At 32.6% G+C, this 18,802-nt stretch overlaps 1 protein-coding gene and 1 pseudogene across 1 annotated transcript; one reads left to right on the plus strand and one right to left on the minus strand.

Moving 5' to 3' along the window:
- Positions 1-14,612: 14,612 nt before the first annotated feature.
- Positions 14,613-16,281, plus strand: LOC115710604 (uncharacterized; annotated as a pseudogene).
- On the minus strand, positions 16,276-18,344 carry LOC115710605 (probable apyrase 7). The gene is given in 5 exon segments (XM_061112604.1): positions 16,276-16,549; positions 16,551-16,822; positions 16,824-16,929; positions 17,190-17,790; positions 17,793-18,344. Coding segments are annotated over 5 exon segments (1,695 nt in total). The 5' UTR covers positions 18,331-18,344; the 3' UTR covers positions 16,276-16,371.
- Positions 18,345-18,802: the final 458 nt, after the last annotated feature.

Genomic DNA, 18,802 nt, shown 5'->3' on the forward strand with positions numbered 1-18,802 from the left:
CACCTGAGTCAAAAGTTATGACAAAAATACGATTTCTGATCTCTTAAGAATTTCTATAAACTGTGAAATACGAAAATTTCAATTTTCGCACTCACCGAAACACTACCAAAACTTATCCAAATCACTCCAAACTTCACAGGGTGCATGTATGCCATAAATACTACCATCCTTACGTAACAGAAATAAAAATCGACTCCTTAAATGAAAAACGCCATTAACGTTCGGACTAAGCTTTAAAAAGTTCCAAACTCGATTTCTAACTCAAAAATCACTTCTAATTCAACAAGAAAACATCGAAACTAGTCCCATGACTACCCGAGAACAATTCTATAAGGTCAGAACCTTCATAACTATTCTAATTCACAAAACCCCTATACGAAACCAATTGTTTTTAAACTTAAAACGAAATTAAACCATACCTTAAGCTTTCCCTCTTCAAGGATTTGCTATCCTGCTACTACCAGAGCTTAGATCGCTAAGTTTTGGATTGAAAATTGAAGAAAATAGATATAAGAGGAGAAGGTTTTATCGAAGGAGGGAGAACGAGGGTTTCGTTCGTCGTTCGTTCTGTTCTGTTTCACTAATAACTTAATATATATATATATATAAAAGTTAACTTACGTTAACTTATATATATAAATAATATTATAATAATATATTAATAATAATAATAATAATATAATAATATATTAATAATAATAATAATATAATAATATTAATAAAAATTTTATTATTAATAGTTATCTTATAATTTCTTAGCCATGAAATTTCTATTTCTAAGGTATTTAGCCAACTTCAAGTACTCTAAAATACCGCGATATTTCTAAAATCAACTTATCCCAATAATCTCATCAATATTTTTAACTAAAACTCTTGTGACATTTTTGGCCTCCAATCGGGTCTCCAGGGTCGCCAAACTTGAAAATATTTTTATTTCACAAATAATTCATATTATATCCACGTATTTCAAATAAATCCCCGTAATTAACAAATTACGCTTATGTATCCACTTATTAAGTCTCCAGGGTCGCCAAACCTGAAAATATTTTTATTCCACATATAGCTCATATTACATTCACACATGCTATATAAATCTCCGTAATTAACAAATTACGATTATTTACTTACTTATAGCAAAATTTAAATTTTATACTGAAATAGATTAGTAAAATCATAATCCCACTAATTACCTGATTAACTCATAGTACAATATAAACTCTAATTATTTACCATTAGGCTTATCGGGATATTACAACCATCCCCTCCTTATAAAAATTTCGTCCTCGAAATTTATTTAAACAATTCGGGATATTACCCCCATATTTATGATTCTAATTCTCAAATTACTGCTTCTATCTTACTATTTTTTTTTTTTTCCAATCATTTAAAATTAACCACCATTATAAAGTAATTTGATTAAACCTATACAGTAGAGGCAACACTGCTCATACCAGGTACCCACAACTAAACTGGAAATACCCATTTCCCGAATTCTCAACTAATAACAATTAATTAAAGATCATTCCTTGATCCTGAAGTTTCTTTTCATCATCACCACTAAGGTTTCACTCCCTGATTCATATGATACCATTGCTTCTCTGCAATCATCACTATCTTCATACTTCGTTAACCACTTTAAAACTTATTCTACACTCAATTATATAACTCGTTGTTTAATAAACAACCTACTTTGTGATCCAACATCCACCAATCACTCAATTACGTGTCTATTAAATTGCATCTCAATTCATAAGCTTTTCTCCATTCTGGGTGAGTATGCCTTTCCATAATTGCAAAATAAAGTAATCTTTTCCAAGAATGTCAATGGTCTCCTTATATACCATATTGACTATCTAGTCAATTATAAAGTACTCTCCATCATTACCGTATCACCTTAAGTAATTTAGGTAATCTTCTTTACCTTAGTGATACCACTACTCTTCCTGATGTTCTTTTATACGTTACCTCAGTAACGTCACTGCTTCAAGCCTCCATTGGGCCCTTATTCCCACGAATTAATGGCTTTTATACATGACTGCATCACTCTAGCTGTTTCCTGGACTGACGACTGGTCCCAAAGACCAATCCAAGTGTTTCTAACGTGCTTTGCTCTTACTCGCACGCTTCATGGGAAATTTTCTTAAATGAAACCACCCCAAGTCAAGGACACTCAACCATGGAGTTCTGTCATGGTGAGCTACCAAAAAAAGATGCTTCTTGCTAACATAGGTAGTCCCACTCCTACATAATCTCAAAATTACTACACAATCATCACCTTTAATTCATCTAGGATTCCAGACAATACTCATAAATTGTCCCACCTTTGGTAACGCTAGATCACTTCTAAACAAAAGATTTTGTTATTTAAATCAATTAGATCGATGCCTCCATTAACTACTCATTTTCTATATTCCACTAGGGAATATTAACAATTTAACTCATATTGTCATCCTTCTAATCTGTCTACCCTGTTAAATGGGTTACCACTAAATAACATACATGCACAGTTCATTCAGATTTCTTGATGTCTCTAACTAAATGTATAATGTTTAATATCAATAGCAATTATAATATTGCCCATAAATTCTAACTTGAGTCGGCCGAAGGACCGATATCCCTGTCCCCTTGAGTCATAACCAGCACTTGGGCAAGACCCGTACACTTTTCTCCTTTAACATAAGTCCTTCTTAACTACGTGTAGGTTCTTTTCAGATGACCCACTACCCCATAAAAAAACAAGATATGGCTCTACATTGGCTCAAATGGCGCCTTTTTGCATCTTGAACACTCAGGATAAGGTCGCCATTTCTTATACTCACTTTGACCGCTATCATGGTCACCCTAGAAGCTTTCGTTCTATCCCATAATTTGTGGTTCATTTAGTTTTTGCTTCTTGATCTAGTAGTAAGTTGGCTTCATATATTCCACCACATCCAGTGGTACAACAGGAAGTGTCAGTAGTATAAGAACAGACATAAGATGAGCCTGCCATCTTTTTAAATCTTAGATTATTTTTTTTTCCTTGTCGTCTAATCATGTCCTGTATAACAGAATTTACATGTTCCCAGCATTATGGTAATAAATAATTCTCTTCCATATTGTTTGCCCTGAGCCCAAATAGCTCGCTAATCAGACTATTTGATTGCCCTTACTGTATAACTTATCACATATTTAGTCCACATCTTCTAACTATTTAAAACTCAAACGGATATTAATATCAATATGCATATACCATACACATATTCTTATAAAAATTATCATTATGCTACTTTCCAACATACTTTATAATAGCCTAGGCAGGTAATCTAATAGCAATTAATATAAACACTTACTATACCATGAGTTGACCTGTCCTCGCAGCAAATGTACATATTCGACCAGTCTTCAGGACCTTTAAAACCATGGCTGCTCTGATACCAAGTTGTAACGCCCTAATCTATAGGGACGCCACGTGTGCGATTTTATAAACTAGTTTAATACTAATAGAATAATTAATTATTAAAAACCGTGATAATATTAAAAACTTGACTAAAATAAAACACTAAAAATGGACATTATAACGGCATAAAAAGTGTGTTCCGGGAATCCCTGTTGTAAAAAGTTTTGCTCAAGAAATATATACGACAACCATTTAAACATAAAATCAAAATACACAGCAGATACAGCCAGTCTAAAACAACTCCTGGCAACTCGGCACGCAGGCCGGCGAGGTCAATATGTACATTGCTGGAGAAGACTGCCACCTCATGGTTGATCTAGCTTTTCTTTGCCTTTACCTGCACCACATAGCACCCGTGAGTCACAAGGACTCAGCAAGAAAAGTAATAATAACAATCATATAGCTTATTATTCGAATATTGTCATTTATACACAATAAGAATCAAACCATCACACTTTGTTCATAAGATGAAATCCAAATCACTACTGGCATCTGCCACGAATAAACATTAGTATACAGATATTTGGTAATACAAAACCATTATACCAATAATGGAATTCATATTCATTGAATCATATAAATAATATATATGTTACCTCATAAAGCAACCATCTTCATGACATCATGTTGCCTAATTAGGCAAGTCGATGCTTTAATCTGATGATCTTGTATTGTATCGCCTAATCAGGCAAGCCCATGCCATAGCCTGGCACCCATATGTCGCATAACTGCATCACCTAATCAGGTGAGCCTATGCCCAAAAACCTGCACCCGTATATCATACAATTGCATCACCTAATCAGGTGAGCCCGTGCCACAATATGGCACCAATATATCGCATCGTCTAATTAGACGAGCTCGTACCTACGCCCGGTACTTATCATGTCACTGACGCCTGTACTTACGCCCAGTACGTCGCCAGGAAAATCGCATCACCTAATCAGGTGAGCCCGTACCTACACTCGGTACTCATCATATATCACTAACGCCCGTACTTACGCCCAGTACGTTACCAGGAAAATTGCATCACCTAATCAGGTGAGCCAACATATCACATGCATAATATTATCACATTATCAATACTCAACCAATCAATCTTTTCAATATATAACAATATTAACTATATCTCAATATTAATCAATTCATAACAATACTAATTGTATTACATACAACGTACTATGTAGTACAATATACTTTTCAATATATAACAATATTAACTATATCTCAATATTGATCAATTCATAACAATACTAACGGTATTACATACAAAGTACTATGCAGTACAATATACTTTTCTTACCTTTAATCCAGATTCATATATTTCAGCCAACCCAAGTGGAGAACTATTCCCGATAATCTCAGCCCTATGTCACAACAACGATAAACCAATAAGTGTTTATCCCAAAACACTGCTTATATTCACATAAGACAATCGAGGGTTTTCTACCAAACCCCGCAGTATAAATACACTAAAATAAAACTTATATTTTGGCTCTAAAACATACACCATGTTGTAGAGCTCGTCGCAATCTTCGAAACGGTATATAGAATGTCCAAAACGGACACCTGAGTCAAAAGTTATGACAAAAATACGATTTCTGATCTCTTAAGAATTTCTATAAACTGTGAAATACGAAAATTTCAATTTTCGCACTCACCGAAACACTACCAAAACTTATCCAAATCACTCCAAACTTCACAGGGTGCATGTATGCCATAAATACTACCATCCTTACGTAACAGAAATAAAAATCGACTCCTTAAATGAAAAACGCCATTAACGTTCGGACTAAGCTTTAAAAAGTTCCAAACTCGATTTCTAACTCAAAAATCACTTCTAATTCAACAAGAAAATATCGAAACTAGTCCCATGACTACCCGAGAACAATTCTATAAGGTCAGAACCTTCATAACTATTCTAATTCACAAAACCCCTATACGAAACCAATTGTTTTTAAACTTAAAACGAAATTAAACCATACCTTAAGCTTTCCCTCTTCAAGGATTTGCTATCCTGCTACTACCAGAGCTTAGATCGCTAAGTTTTGGATTGAAAATTGAAGAAAATAGATATAAGAGGAGAAGGTTTTATCGAAGGAGGGAGAACGAGGGTTTCGTTCGTCGTTCGTTCTGTTCTGTTTCACTGATAACTTAATATATATATATATATAAAAGTTAACTTACGTTAACTTATATATATAAATAATATTATAATAATATATTAATAATAATAATAATAATATAATAATATATTAATAATAATAATAATATAATAATATTAATAAAAATTTTATTATTAATAGTTATCTTATAATTTCTTAGCCATGAAATTTCTATTTCTAAGGTATTTAGCCAACTTCAAGTACTCTAAAATACCGCGATATTTCTAAAATCAACTTATCCCAATAATCTCATCAATATTTTTAACTAAAACTCTTGTGACATTTTTGGCCTCCAATCGGGTCTCCAGGGTCGCCAAACTTGAAAATATTTTTATTTCACAAATAATTCATATTATATCCACGTATTTCAAATAAATCCCCGTAATTAACAAATTACGCTTATGTATCCACTTATTAAGTCTCCAGGGTCGCCAAACCTGAAAATATTTTTATTCCACATATAGCTCATATTACATTCACACATGCTATATAAATCTCCGTAATTAACAAATTACGATTATTTACTTACTTATAGCAAAATTTAAATTTTATACTGAAATAGATTAGTAAGATCATAATCCCACTAATTACCTGATTAACTCATAGTACAATATAAACTCTAATTATTTACCATTAGGCTTATCGGGATATTACAAAAGGATTCGTAGGTGCCATTTCATGGTGGATCACCTCTTTATATACAAAGCAGGTGTCCAATCGGTTACACAAGGATCACATTCATTGTTAATCCATTATTTACATATTGAATTGCAATAATTAAACTAAGCAACGTTAACATTAATAAATGAATGACAGTTACTAAGTTCATCAACGTATGCGTCTTCCATACCTGCGAGTTGACTGTTCATATTCCGATGTACAACTCGCAGGGTTTATCATTATGTTCAGGACGTCTGCGTCTTTTAGATAGTCGCTTCTTGTAGACATCGCGTGTTGAGCTGATAAAACCTAGACATGCGAGTCTATATTGCATTATAAAGGCTGCAGGGTTCTTAAGATCAACTCGTACTTACAGAGAATCGTTCTCCTGGTTTATACAAGGACAAAGGGGAGGATGATCGCATATATTCGATATATGCGGTCTACTCTCTTGTCTCGGATGCGATTAGACTTCGGTCATGCTCGCCACCTCTCGCTGGTTATATCCTAAGCGAGGTTTAAAACTTCGAGGAGTCCCTTAGGGACATCCCAGCTTTTCGTGGAAAATCTGAGTATACGTGTCCTTTTAGTGGGGGTCTGGTCTCGAGTTTCTAGGTGAGAGAAATCTCACTATAACATTTACTATTCCTAATTCAATTCTAATTATCATAATTAAATTAATTAATATTTTTTAAATTTAATTCATGATATTAGTGTAATTTGAATTTGAAAATAGTAAATATCTATCTTTTTTGCTTAATTATCTATCTTATTTTTAAATTTAAGGTCACATATTAAATTTTTTTAAATTATTTTTTTTTAAATAATTTGACCTTATTTAAATTTAAAATAAGATAACTATAATCATGATATTTTAAATAGATGTAAGATATTTTGCTAACTTTTAAATTTTATTATTTTATTTATTTAAATTAAATCATAAAATCTGAAAAAAGATATTTATTTATCTTTTTTAATTTTTATTTATAAAATAACATTAAAATTTTTAAAAGTAGTTAGCAAATTTTGAAATGATATTTAGGTTGGTTGAAACCTAATTTTTCAAAATTGTAGGTTTAATTTTAAATATTTTTTTTATTAATTCCGATTTTTTTTATTAATTTTCGAAAATAATTTTTTTTTACTTAATTAATTTTTCGAAATTATTTATTTAAAATTAAATAAATCCTACATCCAACTATCCAGCTAACCTTGTTGCAGGAGTATGTGTTTTAGCTTGTTTGTAAGTTTTTAAAACCTATTATTGCTTGATTGCAAATAGCCATGGTTAACTTGTTGACAGATCCAATGATCTGATTTTAACTCATGGCTCCCTTGGTCAAGTAAATAATTTGTAACAGGTATATTTACAATCTTCTTTTATCTGTGTATGACCTAGCAACATGATAGGACCCATCCAAAGTGTGCCTGTGTGAGCCTATGTGTTTAATTTCATTATAGATGCATATAGGTTGTTGTTGCTAAATAAAATGTCATAGTTCTTGATAGATTTTATTTAGGCCCATTTAGTTTTTGGGCCTATTCAATTAATAACAGTTATTCATTTTAAGGTTAAATTCCTCTTTTTTGGGCCTTGTGTGAGAGTTGGGAGCCATAGTAGTGGGTACGACATACTGAACCCAGCACCCCCTCACATGAACTACCCCAATTGTGAAAGCTCATTTGCCTGATTTGAATAACTATACTAGGTTAATTAAACTAGTTTAACCTAATAAAATTGATTTGCAACATAATTAATTTCATCTATTTTGAAATTAATTTAAGAAAATCATAGTTTAAAGAATTTTTTATTCTAAGCTAAACTATATGTATTTTCTTGTATTTAATTAAATATAGAATCATAACCATCTAGATTCTTTCTGAAGCTTAATTTAAATTTTTCATTAAATATTCCTATTTAAGTTGATATTTAGTTATCTCTAACTAATCAACTTATATCTGAATATCTTTTGGATTTAAAATTTCAAAATTAAGTTGAGGAATTTTAGGAATTGGTTATTAAGATTCTTTAGATATTTTTTTTTTTTAAGTTAATATCTTTTCGAATATTAACTTAAAATGGAATATTTTAGATATTTTTTTAAGTTAATATCTTTTCAAATATTAACTTAAAATGTAATATTTTCAAATTAAGTGGTTACAACTTAATTTTTGATATTTAAATAAATTTAAATTTGAAAATATTTAAGTTCTAGATTTTTTTCTAATACAACTTAAATTAAATATTTTTTCAAATTTTGTGGAAAAGATACTTAGTCAAATAAGATATTTTCTAGATAGTTATTTCTAGACTACTTATTATTTTTAATATTAAATAGGAAAATATTATAAATTGTGAAATTAATTATTTAAATAATTAATTTTGGTACAATTTATTTTAAGTATATTTTTTCCTAGTATTAAACTAGAGATTAATAATTAAGCCTTCTCTACACTTAATTATTTATTTCTTGAATTTAATACATTTAATTAATTTGAAAATTAAATATCTAAGTTGATTTTCATCATGATACTTAAATATTTCTTTTTCATGACACTTAATTAAATAGAAAATTATTTTTAGTTGAAATTTATTTTTTCAACTAAATTTAAATAATTTTCAAAATATATTTTTCTTTATTTTATTAATCAAATTTCAAAATTGCATTTCTTAAATGTTGGAATTTCGAATTTTATTTGAAAAATAGATTAAAGTTGTAAATTATTTATTTTAATTTTGGACCAACTTAAATCAATGATTTTTTCATTTAATGATTAATTAAAATAAATGAAGTAAAATATATTTAATTAGAAAATGAATTAATTAGTCAATGAAAATCTAGATAGATATTATCTGTTTTTTGCTTGAAGTATTTTTCCAGTGTATTTAATTAAATAGAAAATTAATATTTAAGTTGATTTTCATCATCATACTTAAATATTTAAAAAATTTCTTATATATTTAATTAAATATGAAAATTATATTTTTTGTTGTAAATTAATTTTATTAATTAATTTTGGGCCAACATTAAATTAGAATAATTTTTTCAGGATTTATTTTTATTTTAACATGCATTTTCGAAAATTGTATTCTTAAATACTTTAATTTTTCGAAATGCAATATATATTTATAGAAAATTAAATTTGAGTTGTAAATTAATATATTAATTTTGTAACAACTTAAATTGAATATTTTTCTAAATATTTATTGGAAATTATTACTAAGATGGAAATAATTCATGTTATTTTCATATCCATCTAAGTAAAATTTATAAATATTAAATTAAAATTTATATTTAGAATTTTTCATTCTAAGTTGGAAATTTTAATTAAATAAATATATATTTAAAATAAATAGATTAAATAAAGAAAATAAAAAAAAATACAACTCTCTTTAAATAATGAGCTTATTAATATAGATCAGAAATAACATTTAATGTTGCATGGTTCACATGATTTATTTCATGATTATATGTACATAATGTATAAATTCCTCTGAAACCCTTTTCACATACTTGATCCTGTTTATTGTGTCGTCAACACATTGGAAAGTAAACATGACTATGTGAATAAAGTTTCCTAGATTTATCAGACACAGGGTTTTACTGATATGATAATTTACAACAAGAGTTTACTTGCATTTGGAGAAATGCTATGTTCTTTCCAGAGCATTGGTTAAAGTAAAGCTCAGGTTGGATGCATGGAGTATGCATCGGAAGGGACCGATATTGAACTTTGACTTAGATTTATTAAACTTACCGTAATATCTATTCAAGTCAATATCGCCTAGTTGATCCTAGATCAAATGATCTTAATCCTGTTATGATTAGGTTCAATCTCAAGAGGCTATTCGTGTTCTTTGATTTGTTAGTTAAGCCTACTTTTGGGTCAGGGTGATACGTACATTTTGGGAACACGGTAGTGCAATTGAGTGGGAGCGCTAACATAAACATGGAATCTATAGCTTAATACGGCGAATAGTAAGTAAAGGATGATCTCCTTCGAGCTTGACCAAATGAAAATAAATGGTGGAGATCTCATTTCACATAAGCTGAAATATCATTTATACGGGGTTAAGTGTTTTAAGGATTAAATACATTGTAGGGTGTAACGGTAATCTAATCCCTTTACAATGTAGATCATTCATATAGAGGATCATTGATCAAATTAGGATTATAACAATGGATAACTAATGATGTGTCTATATGGTGGAACATATAGAGCATTCTATATACTGAGAGTGCAATTCTAAGTTCTATGTGTGGGTTCAACGAAGAATTAATAAGTTAGTGACTTTTAGTAATAAATTCTTGATCTACTTATTGGAAGCTCGGTTATATAGACCCATGGTCCCCGCACTAGTTGAGATAATATTGCTTGTAAGACTCATATAATTGGTTTTGATTAATCAATTATAATTCTCAAATTAGACTATGTCTATTTGTGAATTTTTCACTAAGTAAGGGCGAAATTATAAAGACAGAGTTTATAGGGGCATATTTGTTAATTATGATACTTTGTATGGTTCAATTAATAAATATGATAAATGACAATATTATTTAATAATTATTTATGATTATTAAATAGTTAGAATTGGCATTTAAATGGTTGAATTAGAAAATTGGCGTTTTTGAGAAAATCAGATGCAGAAAAGATAAAACTGCAAAATTACAAAAAGTGAGGCCCAAATCCAATTGTATAGGGCTGGCCACTTTTTTAGGATTTTCCCTCTGATATTTTCATTATTTTAATGCCAAATAATTCAAACCTAACCCTAGTGGAATGCTATAAATAGATAGTGAAGGCTTCAGGAAATTTACACTTAAATTTCACACTTTTCATTCAGAAAAAACTGAGCCTCTCTCTCTCCCTATCTTTAGCCGCCACCTTGCTCTCTTCCTTCCCTCTTCAATTTCGAAATTCTTAGTGTGAGAGTAGTGCCCACACACAGCAAGTGATACCTCAATCATAGTGAGGAAGATCGTGAAGAAAGACTTTCAACAAGAAGGAGTTTCAGCACTAAAGAATCAGAGAAAGAGATCCAGGTTCAGATATAGATAATGCTCTGCTACAGAAAGGAATCAAGGGCTAGATATCTGAACGGAAGGAGTCATTATATTCCGCTGCACCCAATGTAAGGTTTACTAAACTTTATATATGTTTATTTCATCGTTTTAGAAAGTTCATATTTAGGGTGTTAATCAACATACTTGTGAGTAGATCTAAGATCCTGGTAAAATAATTTCCAACAAGGACCACTCAATTCTATCATAAGCCTTGCTCATGTCAAGCTTGAGCGCCATATACCCCTCCTTGCCTTTGCGTTTCCTTTTTAGATAGTGCAGAGCTTCAAAGGAAACCAAAACATTATCAGAAATTAAACGCCCAGGGATGAAAGCACTTTGATTTTCTAACACAATAGAATCAATGAAAGGCTTCATTCTATTAACCATTACTTTCGTAATGATCTTATACATGACGTTACACAGAGCAATAGGCCTAAGGTCCGACATAGTTTCCGGGTTTTTCTTTTTAGGAATGAGCACAACATTAGCTTTGCCAATACCATCTTCAAGGACACCATTTGTAAAGAAAGACCGAACCACTTCCACTACATCATTGCGCACTATAGACCAACAACGCTGATAAAAAGCCGGAGTCATTCCATCAGGACCCGGACTCTTATCTGGATGCATCTGAAACAACGCCTTCTTAACTTCCTCTTCTTGAATGGACTGGCACAATTCAGAACTGACAAAAGCTGAAACACAAGGATGAACACAATCAACCACTTCCATACAATTTGTATTAGACGAAGTAAATAAATTATGGAAATAGTCTTTCATAACTTCTCCTAGACTCAATTCCCATGTTACCCAGTTTCCTTGAGCATCTTTTAATTGCTCAATTTGATTGTTTTTCTTTCGGCTACTACCAGCCTTGTGGAAGTAATTACTATTTTGGTCGCCTTCCCGTAACCAAAATTGTTTCGCTCTCTGCTTCCAATAACTCTCTCTTTGATCAAGAGCTTTAAAAAGCTTTTTTTTCACCTCCTGGTAGCCTTGCACCAAAACAATTTCCCTTTTATTCTGCAAATTCTTCAACTCAATTTTGTACCCTTTAATTCTATGATTAAGGGACCCCGTAATCTCTTTGCCCCAAACCTTAAGCTTCTCGGCACATAAGCTTAATTTGCCACTAAAACTAAAAGAGTGCCCAAGTTCCCAGCATTCTTTTATGATCTCAGAACAAAGAGGCTCTTTCAACCAGGTGTTTTCAAATCGAAAACGATTGTGAGGAGCAAAAACAGTAGGAAGATACGGTTCAAGGAAAATGGCCGCATGATCCGAACTAGAAAAGTCTAAATTAGAGAGAGTAGCTTGTGGAAATACCTGAAGCCAAGCCGATGTTGCTAGAGCTCTGTCCAAGCGTAATTGTTAGACCCTCTCCCCTTTTCCCAAGTGAACGGGTGGCCTTGAAGCTCAATATCAACTAAATTGCATTGCTGTAAGGTGGCGTTGAATCCCGAAAGTAAGCTTTGAGGATATGGCCGACCCCCTCTCTTCTCCTCTTGTCGAACAATGTTGTTCATGTCACCAACAAGACACCAAGGCAGGTCCGAACGAGTAGACAAAGTTCGAATCAAACTCCAAGTATCTTGGCCCCGACTTCGGTTGGGTTCTCCGTAGAGTCCAGTTAGCCTCCAGTTACCAAAATGAGCAGTATGAATAACAATGTCAATATGGTTATTAGAATAACCCATCAAACTCCTATCTTCTTTATTCTTCCACAAGAGAGCAAGCCCACCAGCTAACCCAATTGCATCTACAGTAAAGAACCCTTCAAAGCCCAATAATCTAGCCAGCCCATCCACTTTTGATTTTTGACATTTAATTTCACACAGAAAGATAAAATTGGGTTTCTTATGAGAAACCATCTCTTTAAGGAATTGAATACTCCGTTGGTTCCCAAGCCCCCGGCAATTCCAGCTTAACACATTCATAATTCTTGGCGGGCCTGGACACCAGAACCCGCCCCACTCAAGTTTTTTGTAACTCCCTCTTGAACCAAAATGTTCTCACAAACAATTACAGCTTCATCAGCTAAACCGTGCACTTTTGATCCAGCTTTAGAAAGGCCCACGTCCCCATTTACCCCTCCAGTTGGCCCACTAACTTGACCCTCAATAACTCTCCTTCTTTTAGAATCACAAAAAACCAGCCCATCATTTGAATTGTCCACCTCATCTCCCACCTTTTCTTTCCTTAAAAACGCCTCCCCTGTTATATGGGATTTGTTTTTATTGACACTATCTGGATTCCTATTGTTAAGGCCATATCCCCCCAATTGCTCTCCTTGATTATTCTCTGCCATTAACTGATCATTAATATCCCCTCCTATCATCGGCGCAACCACCGGACCTCATCGCTGGTTTGATGAACTTGCCCCAGGCCACCAAGAATTTTTCGTAGCCAACCCAGATCGCAGCCACCGTGATCCATCCGCATAATTACGTCTTCTCGGAACCGCCTTCAACTCCAAATCAAAGTTCTTTGTAATCATTTCTCTCGGGGTATCGAACAGCCGTTCACAGAACTTTTCTGTGTGGCCGAGTATCCCACAAATGAAGCAAAATGTGGGTAGATCCTCATACTTGAATGTGACATGACATACCAGGCCCCCCTGCATTTCCAACTTCTTCTTCTTTTTCATTGGCTTCTCCAATGGATCTTCACTCTAATTCTCAAATAATCTCACCAAACTCCGGAGAAATTGTTTGGATCCGATTTGATGAAAGTTCCAATGTAATTACCAACCCTTCTGATAACTTTTTCAGACATAAAACCAATTGACAAATTATGTAATTGAACCCAGAGTTCCAGAGTATTCAAAGGTATTGATCTAGGATTAACTCCATGTGTTACCCGCTCCATAATCAAAGGCGCCCGATCGAAAGTCCATGGACTACCATCGATAACTCTCTCTATGTCCACCTCATGATAAAATTAAAAAAGGAATAGGTTAGGATCTAACTCCTTCACATACAAACCACGCCCCGGCTGCCATAGCGACGCTATTTTGTTTTGCATAGCTTGAAAATCAATGGACCGATTTGTTAAGAACCTTCCCACTAACAACCATCTATCATCGATTTCTGCAAGCCCATCCTCCCCTGCCTCAAACAACAAGCCTTCCTCATCATCATCTTCAATCGAAAAGCTGGCATAATTCTCTGTTAAATTCTGAAACTGAGGTTGTCTATTACTCATTATTCTCAAAGCACCAGGAAAATACACACAGGAAACAAACAAAACTAGACTTTAGAATCAAACCGATTACACCATGTCAAAATGACAAGACTCCTATATCGTAAACATATTTATATTTATTTAATTGAGAAAAACATGAATTAGAAAATCAACTTCAACAACTCTTTGATTACAAATTGTTAGGAAATAGTAGACTAAATTATATACATCTAAGTAAGTTGATAGCATATATCATATTCTAATCTATATCTTTAATAATGTTTTTATTATTATTAATTTTACGTCTCAATATATATATATTTCATTTTCAAATTTTTCAAATAAAATTCATTTGAGATTAATAATATATATGTAAATTACTTTCTATATCCAAAATAGCATAACACCAAATTTTGCTACAAGATTAGTAAGATAATAGGGTAAAATTATAATATAACCCAAGCAACATTATTTCTTTCTACCTCCAGAAAGAGGGGAGAATTTAATTAGTAATTGTGGGTAGGGAGATAGAATCAAATAATCAAAGCAAGGAGAATCTTATTAAATTGGCAATAACAATAGTGTGTTTTTTAGGTTTGTGCAATGCCATGGAATCACCACAATACAAAGTGGTCTACTTAGCAAAATCAGAGTTTGAGATCAGACTCTATACTCAGTTCTCATGGATGTCTGTTCCTGTTGTTTCACTTATCTCTTTTAAAAAAAAATCCACCCGAAATGGCTACAAGTACTCTCCTCATCTTCCTCTTACACGCCCATTATTTCTCCTACTTGACTTTTACTTTGTTTTTCACAAATATATGATTTTAATTTTTCAACCAAGCAAATATAATTGAATAGAAAGAATTTTTGCCCATAAAAATTTTCTTTAACTATTACCACTATCAAATTGTGCAGAGAAATTGAGTGGTAATAATTCAAAGGAAACTTCAAACAGTAAAAGAAATTCATGAGGCACAACTTGACAGTTTGGGGACAAAAATTTTATTTATTCAAATATTATTTGAGGAAAATTCAGAGTATAACCCCAACCATCCATCCTCATGATTCCATTGGATAATCAATAGACTTTTTGTATAATTTGAATCTCAAAATAAGGTGTTTTTTTATTTTTTTTTTTTAAAAAAAAAAACCATGCAAGTTGTTTCAGTATATCCAAGGAGCTAACTTGAACTTCTCTAAAATAGCAATGACAGTTCTAGTATTAACAAGCATAGTACCAGGAGCTGGACCTCGTTATTCATCAGCCTATTTTTTCAGATTCTACTTGCCTGTGAAATTTCAAGCTAACCCACCTTCACCTCTCCCCGAACTGAACTTGAAACTCGCTGCTTAGGAGAGTCACTATGTCCCTGTGAGAAAGTTTTTTGGGTTTGCGAGAGATTCCAACATTTTGAGAAGCTGAGAAGCTTGCCACCAGCTTGAGCAAGTCTCCATGGGCAAATCACACTTCTTTGCAAAGTGGCTATGCATACTCTATTGCCTGTTAAAGTTTGTCTTCCAAGTTCATCGGTGTTTATCATTGTAATAAATGCTAGAATATTGATATATTGAATTCTCTGTGCATAATAATCAAGTGAATCAAACATATGCCAATGCATTCTTCTCTTACCTTTCAGTGAGATCAGTTTACTACTTGTCATCAGGGATGATGAGAAAAAGTGTAAACACCATGTTGATGGTACATATGAAAAGGCATTATGAGGGAAAGAGAAAATTGTATTAATGTAAGAGTTCTCATACCAAAAAATCTATTCTTGAAACTAAATGTTTTTATAAACAATCTATAGATATCAAAATGAAAGAATAAATGAAATAATATTGCAAAAAATGGTAAAAGTTAGTTTGGCCTGCGTCTTTGATGAAAGTAGAAATGTAAGGATGCTCTAGGAGTAGTACCTCTCTTGCTTAGCATAGGCAACTTGAATTGACTACGGTAAACAATCAATAAAAGGCATACTAGAACAACAAATACAAATATTGGAGATGACATGAACTTCACATGTAACTTTAAAGTACCATAGATTTTCTCCTTCGACGAAGGCAGCTCTTAGTGTCCAAGAAACATCTGCAGGACCAAAGAAAATCTCTTTATCATTGAGACACAAAGAATCTTCGATTAAAGATGCCATGTAAGGCACTCGAAAACAATAATGAGCAGTATAATTTTGCTTTTTAGAAACACTGCTCTTATCAGCCCAAGATTTTGAGCAGACATGCTGACCTTTCTCCTAAACCCTTGTAAGGTTTGCTTTTGGACTCAAATTCAACTTGTCATAAATAGCAAAAAAAACCAAATAAGGCATGAAAATGGGCAGATGGGTGGGCAAAAGTTGTCAAATTAAGTAAACCACCACTTGAAGAGCATAAGTAAAAAAAAGTATAAAGTAGATTGTATTAAATGTGTTCTAAAATAATTGATTATAGAAGTGATACTCTCAATGTTTACTTATTTAAAGAGAAATGCTTTGATTTCTGAAAGTTATTAAAAAATAACAGATACATTGGATAACATGTAGCTATAGCCATTCAAGTGTAAAGTAGGCCTTAACACAATAAAACATAAGGTGTTTAGTAACTAATCGACAATCAATCAATCAAAATAAACATGAATGAAACTAGTGAATGAAGGTGTTTTAAAAATTATGCAAACATCACTTATCCCTATCAATACACAAGCTTGACCTATAGTCTTCTCCAGCAATTGATGGCCAGTCCAAATGACTTAAATTGAGAGAAGTAGCCCTTGCTAGTGTTTTGCATTGCTCCCAGTTTGGAACTCCTACCAGATATAAAGAAGGATATTCAACTTTGTGAAGCTCATTATTATTTTCCCTGTCACTAATATTTAGCCCAAAACAACCATAGCAGGTATAGTTCTGCATGAAACCAGGGCTAAAACAAGGGTGCCTCAACTCTAGTATACCCCCAGGGCTTTCCCTGAGGACTTCCGTATTACTGAGCAAAATAACTGATCTATCAAACGCTTCATTCAAGCCAAATGCAGGCAGCGAGTAAGCTGAAATATGATGTTTAATAGATCCAAATCTTGACCTCATTAAGTGGGTGTCTTTGTCTTCCTTCATAGGAGTTTCTACTTCCATCACAACTTACAAAGATGAACCTCCTAAGTCGAGAAGTTCCAAGGTTGGGGACATGGACTGATTCCTAGAGATCTCCATTTTATAATTCAGGGCAACCCAACCATAGTAAGCCTCTTCCTTCCCACTCAACACTCTTATCCAACTCCTTTTATATGAAAAGAATGTTCCTTTACAATAGTTTCAGCATCCTCCAAGACCTGCCTACTTTCCTCAATTACTAACCTTCTCAGTCCAGCAGTAGCTAAAACAAAAATAGGAGTGTCCTTATGCCTTTGGCAAGGTACAATCTTTACTTCCCAAGTAATCAATGGCACCAAAGATTCTCTCACACCAGATGAATTGTCAACAAACTTATCTAAACCTGGTTCAGTTTGCATTTAGTGATACTTACAAGAAGTTTTTAGAAGTGAACTACTGGTTAAATTATCAGGATAAGAATGCAACAAATTGGGAAATTGCATCTTATTTGCATCTTTTGCTACCTATTCATACACATTGACTCTCGTTCCTGTGCTACCACAATCAAAAACCACAGTATAATAAGACCCTTTAGACACCCTATGACCTTCCCTAAGTTTAAATGTGACCAATAACAAACCCACAGCTAAAACAACACCACTTACCTTTATTAGCCTTTTATATTGATAGAATCTCATGATTGATAACTTGAGTTTGGAACAAGATTTGGGCTCCATGGCTGAAACATCAACATGAATGTATTCCCTATAGAAAATGGTTAGCTCCAATTCTAACAATCTTCCATTTGGGGCAGATAAATATGAAGATCTTAAGGGAAAATTTCACCGAAATAAATGTAAATGTCATAGCCCACCATTAAGAGTAGTATTTAAAAAGACATAGAAGGTGAGTCAACATATACATAAAATGAGATCAAATAAAACAGGGAGCTTACTTGTTTCAATTATGAAGACTTGGAAACCATCTAGGGAATAGAGAAAATGCAGAGTGACGTTGTTTGACGATCCAATGTAGAATACAAGAATCAACCCACAAATTCTTAGGAAAAAAAATGAGTCTGTTTGAACATTTACTTGTCCAAAACTCTTAAATTTTCCTTTTCCTTACCAAAACATTTTACATATCTACTCTGATACAAGCAAAAAATAACAAATTTATTTGTGATAAAATAGTACAACTAAATGAATT

Source organism: Cannabis sativa, chromosome 3 (genome assembly GCF_029168945.1).
Source record: "Cannabis sativa cultivar Pink pepper isolate KNU-18-1 chromosome 3, ASM2916894v1, whole genome shotgun sequence".
NCBI lineage: Eukaryota > Viridiplantae > Streptophyta > Magnoliopsida > Rosales > Cannabaceae > Cannabis > Cannabis sativa.